General features: G+C 31.9%; 1 protein-coding gene across 1 annotated transcript in view; it reads left to right on the forward strand.

Annotated features, from left to right (window-relative positions):
• Positions 1-6,019, forward strand: part of LOC107594450 (uncharacterized) — a 108,013-nt gene that overhangs the window by 86,083 nt on the left and 15,911 nt on the right. The window contains exons 19-20 of the mRNA XM_016284505.1: positions 2,980-3,099; positions 5,450-5,584. Of these exons, the coding sequence (XP_016139991.1) occupies positions 2,980-3,099; positions 5,450-5,584 (255 nt within the window). The remainder of the gene's footprint in view (positions 1-2,979; positions 3,100-5,449; positions 5,585-6,019) is intronic.

The raw sequence follows: 6,019 nt of genomic DNA on the forward strand, positions 1-6,019 counted from the left end.
CATCCATCTATCTATCATCCATCTATCTATCATCCATCTATCTATCATCCATCTATCTATCATCCATCTATCTATCATCCATCTATCTATCATCCATCTATCTATCATCCATCTATCTATCATCCATCTATCTATCATCCATCTATCTATCATCCATCTATCTATCATCCATCTATCTATCATCCATCTATCTATCTATCATCCATCTATCTATCATCTATCTATCATCCATCTATCTATCATCCATCTATCTATCATCTATCTATCATCCATCTATCTATCATCTATCCATCTATCATCCATCCATCCATCCATCCATCTATCTATCTATCTATCATCCATCTATCTATCATCTATCCATCCATCCATCCATCTATCTATCATCCATCTATCTATCATCTATCATCTATCATCTATCATCCATCTATCCATCTATCTATCATCCATCTATCTATCATCTATCATCTATCATCTATCATCCATCCATCCATCCGTCCGTCCATCCGTCCGTCCGTCTTCTCCCTTACACAAATCATTCTATGAGCTCAGGGCGTCTCTCAGCCCTGCAGAGAGTTTTCAGATGACTCACAAAAAAAGATGAGAAAGCTGTGAACTTCAACCCTGCCAGTAAAGGCTAAGTCTTATTGCTGGCCTCAAGCGATTCTCACTACAGCAAGTGGCCCGTGCCTGTGCTTGCCCGGTGCTTAATGTGCTTCCAGAGGCCTGGAGATTCCACTCTCTGATAAATATTTTCTCACCTCCCCACAGCTCACACTTCAGTAAACACCACTGAATCACAGAGTTAATCAAAGCGTGGAGCGCTCCTGTGATGTGGGTAGTACAGTGATTGTCAATGCTTGGATCGCAGATTATTGCATAGTTTGGAAAGGTTGGGTGCTGGTCTGATAAAGAGTCTGAACGGGTCTACGTGCCTGGCTCAAATTATTCATAACTTCATGTCATTAGATGAAAAAAACAAAAACAAATCTCTTTTGAAATTGTCACCAGCACTCAATGCCATAAAAGTGTCAAATATGCTGACTTGTAAATTCAACTTATTTTTTAATTAGTATTATTTTTGTTATTATTCAAATTATTGTTTTAAATAAACTAAATAATAATAATAATAATAATAATAAATTATAAAAAAATAAATATACCATTTCATATAAGGTAGATTTATTTTGCTATGTTGCTTAACGTATATCATTCTGAGACCCAGCAACTTATTTGAAATTGGCATATGATTGTTGTTAATATCTCGCGACCATACATGCCACCGTTTGGACACTGTGTGGCTTTTCAGCAATACATACTTTTGGGGGCGTGGCCAAATAATGAATATTAATATGTATCCGAATAAAATAAACTAAATAATAATAATAATAATAATAATAATAAATTATAAAAAAATAAAACCGTATTCCACCTACAATGAAAAATAATAAAAATATTTTTAGAAAATATTGATTTATTTTATAATATAAAATAATAATAATGATAATGACAACAACAATAATGATAATAATAATAGTAAATTATAAAAAATAAAGCATGTTATTCCACCTGCAATGGAAAATAATTATTAATTAAAATATATTTAGAAAACATTAATTTGTAATAATAATAATAGCAATAATAATAATAATAATAATAATAATAGCATAAAAATAAAACATGGTATGAACAATGAAAAATAATTATTAATAAAAATACATTTAGAAAATATTCATATTTTAGAATATAAATTAATAATAATAATAATAATAACAACATAAAAATAAAGTATGGTATGAACAATGAAAAGTAATTATTAATAAAAATACATTTAGAAAATATTCAGATATTTTAGAATGCAAATTAATAATAATAATAATAATAACATAAAAATAAAACAGTATGAACAATAAAAATGAATTATTAATAAAAATACATTTAGAAAATATTCATATATTTTAGAATACAAATTCATAATAATAATAATAATAACAACATAAAAATAAAACATAGTATGAACAATAAAAAATAATTATTAATAAAAATACATTTAGAAAATATTAATATATTTTAGAATATAAATTAATAATAATAATTCTTATTGTTATTGTTATTATTATCATCGTCATCATAATTGTTCAAGAAATAAACAATGATGCTGAGAATATATAATATATGTATAGATCAATATATACTGGACCAGGATGAAATATCAAAAATAAAATAAAAATAATAATAATAATGAAATGCCATTATAATGGCAGTCTAATGTGAGTTTTGAGTAAATGTTGCTTAAAATAAATGTCAAACATTAATTAAAAGTATAATTTACTCAAAACTAACTTCAGACTGCCATTATAATGGCACATTAATATTATTTTTATTTGAGATATTTCATCCTGGCCCAGTATATATTGATCTATTACTATAGTACACAAGAGAGTTTAGCGATTTTGTAACGCATCCATCCATTCCCTTCTCATTTTGTTTCCTCCAAGACTTTAGGGAATAATTGAGTTTTATTTTTGTTTTTCCACCTGCATTAGCAGGAACAATGTGCCATCTCCTTTTCTCTAGAGTGTTTTTTACCTCGCTGTCTCGTGGAAAATGGGTTGTACTGTGACGACCCCCTCGACACCAGTAGAGAATGTGGAGTGGTGTTTCTCCGCAGGGCTAATAGATCACTGCACAATCTAATAACACAAGGTTATCTGCTTCACTGCCCATTTCCTTCAAGGCCATGAAGCTAAACGTGGAATAGTGTGTTCCCTTCTCTGACCTGTGGCCTTGCGCCCCATTTTATGGTGATTCATCTTTTGTCTATGCTCATTTGCTTGGCTGCTTATGGAACCACTATAGGTGCATTTTGCTTTTCATATGTCTTTTATACTTACAGTAAGCGGTTCTGTGTTGTACTGAACGTGGCAGAAGTATGTGAATGTATGGTAAGTGCTAAATCTGCTGTTGGTATGTTTCTGTCAGATGCCCGGACATGCAGCATGGCGAACTGCCAGTACGGCTGTGAGGTAATGAAAGGAGAAGTTCGCTGCCAGTGCCCTTCTCCAGGTCTACAGCTGGCTCCAGATGGCAGGACCTGTGTGGGTATGTGTTCATGGCTAATGCATTTCTGCAGCAGCTGATCACAATTCACTGCTTTAAATGGGAATCAAAGTTTCCTCGAGCTTTAGAAATAACATTCACTCTTATTTTGTCGGTAAACCCCCAGTTCAAAAGAATCATCTCTTTAAATCTGTCATTAAAAGTGCCAATAAATTAGCTGTCAATAAAAAGTGTCATTTAACTGTATAAATAGTAGATAATACGTACAATTTTTATAAATTATTAGTGCTGTCAAACGATTAATCGCGATTAATCACATTCAGAATAAAAGTTTTTATTTACATAATATACAGGTGCATCTCAATAAATTAGAATGTCGGGGAAAAGTTCATTTATTTCAGTAATTCAACTCAAATTGTGAAACTCGTGTATTAAATAAATTCAATGCACACAGACTGAAGTAGTTTAAGTCTTTGGTTCTTTTAACTGTGATGATTTTGGCTCACATTTAACAAAAACCCACCAATTTACTATCTCAACAAATTATAATATGGTGACATGCCAATCAGCTAATCAACTCAAAACACCTGCAAAGGTTTCCTGAGCTGTACTGTGTGTATTTATTATGGATATATAAAAATACACACACATAGAGCATATATTTTGAAAATATTTGCATGTATATACATGTATATATTTATATTCATATAATTTGCATTATATATAAATATATATAATATATAATCGTAACATATTTTTCTTAAATATATACATGTATGGGTGTGTATTTGTATATACATAATAAATATACACAATACACACATATACTATGTAAACAAAACCTTTTATTTTGGATGCGATTAATCACGATTAATCGTTTGACCACTATAGATTATATATAAATTTCATATATATTATACACTATTTATAAATGATTAATTTATAAATTAACATTACTCTTTCAGCTCTTAATTTATTAGTATTTATTATTAATTATTAATTATTTATAATTTTTCAATTCTCCAACTGTTAACATTAGAAATGACACTAGCAATGGCATTCATTAAGAAAAAAGTCTCAATAAATATGATACATTTTGCATAATAATAGTATTATATATTATTATGTATTTTTACATAATCATTATACGTAACTACATATTAATATATAAGACTTAATAATATATTAACAATAATTAAATTCATATATATTTTATTTTTTATTATTTTAATGCCAAATATATATATATATATATATATAGTATATGATGCTATAAATGCCATTTTCAGGGAATGAAGATACTGATAAAAATGTATAGGCCTATCCAGAAATTGCCTTGAATGAAAGCATCTGTTAATTTGCATAACTGTAAATAGATGTAGACTTCAGGCAGGAAAAAAACTGAATAAAAAAATGATATGACCCCTTTAATTCAGAAGAAAATAGAGTGCAATCTCTTTGTACTCTTGTCATCTTTTGAATATGTGACATGATCTAGACTTTTTCTGTTGTGGCTGTCAGACAAGATGACAAAATTTTGCTATTATGTTCGTATCACACAAAACAGTCGCTTTCATTCATGGCTACGTTCCTGCTCTTAAACCTTAAAGATCGCAATAGTCCTTGACAACAGAGCTGAGCTTCTGTCTTTAGATCCGGTAATTATGCTTTAAGTGCTTGGAAATTTCATTGTGGTATTCATTAATGACTGCATTAATGGCATGCCATAGTCTCAGAGACCACATCTTACATAAACATCTTTAAGAAGCCCATATTCACATCCTAACCACACAGTTCGCTAAATCACAAACGGAATGCGACAAATTGAGTCCGTTAACCTGCAGCACTTCTGCACACACATATGTCTAGCCTCCACTCTTTACATTTTTCCCACCTTTCTGCCTTTTTCTGGAGGCTATGAGGAGAACAGTGTGAGTTTTTTAAAAGAGGACCATCAATCAGAGACTGACCATCTTAATGTTTCACAGCACAGGTGTTCAACTCTTCAGGTATTTCAGCAGAGGACTTTTATTGCTCCGAGGAGGGCAGCGCGTGTTAGATGGATGTCTGTACATGCACACAAAAGTGTTGAGTTTGCTGCACGCTGCTCTCAGACTCCTGCAGAGCGTTCACATGCCGCTTGATGCATATCGCAATTTAGCTAAACTGTAAATGCAGCATATGCCAACACAAAAATGTTAAAGTATATATATAAAGAGTAATGTACAGAGAGCCAGACAACATCTCCAACAGCATTACGCAACATATACGTTGACAGATCATGAATAACAGTAAAAACCTCAAGAACCAGACTTTAATTCACTTTGATCCAAAAACCCAAAGAGCTTGTAAAAGAGTGGAGAAACGACGGATTGATGTGTTTGTTTTGCAGATGTGGATGAATGTGCCACAGGTCAAGCGGTTTGTCCGCGGTTCCGTAAGTGCATCAACACATTTGGGAGTTACATCTGCAAGTGCCATGATGGCTTCGACCTGCAGTACGTCAACGGGAAATATCAGTGCGCAGGTGAGCCGTTTCAGTAAATACAGAGGATGTGTTTGTTTGACAGCTAAAAACCTTTCAAACAATGTGAATTAGTAGTCATATTTTGATTTGAAGATTCTGAAATACTGAAAACTTTGCTTTTGCAAAAAGCAAAAAAAATCTCTAAAAAAAATCTTTGTCCACTTTACTCACATTCCTGCCAACAGCAGATGATTTGTGCCAAGTTCAGGTTTGAAATAATACAGCGGCAATTGTTTTAAACAACATTTCACGTTTTTCAATTTTATAAATAGATATCAAGTTCACTCTGTTCCAAAACTTAGTGAGTTGCCTGTAAGAGGCATTTTCTGGTCTAATAGGTTTGCTTTCAAAAAGTGGGCAAAATGCATTGGCAACCTTACATTGGCTAGTTGTAAGAAATTACAAGACACCCCCCCCCCACCCCCCCACACACAA

The sequence above is a fragment of the Sinocyclocheilus grahami genome, unplaced genomic scaffold, assembly GCF_001515645.1.
Source record: "Sinocyclocheilus grahami isolate Dianchi unplaced genomic scaffold, SAMN03320097.WGS_v1.1 scaffold183.1, whole genome shotgun sequence".
NCBI classification, from domain to species: domain Eukaryota; kingdom Metazoa; phylum Chordata; class Actinopteri; order Cypriniformes; family Cyprinidae; genus Sinocyclocheilus; species Sinocyclocheilus grahami.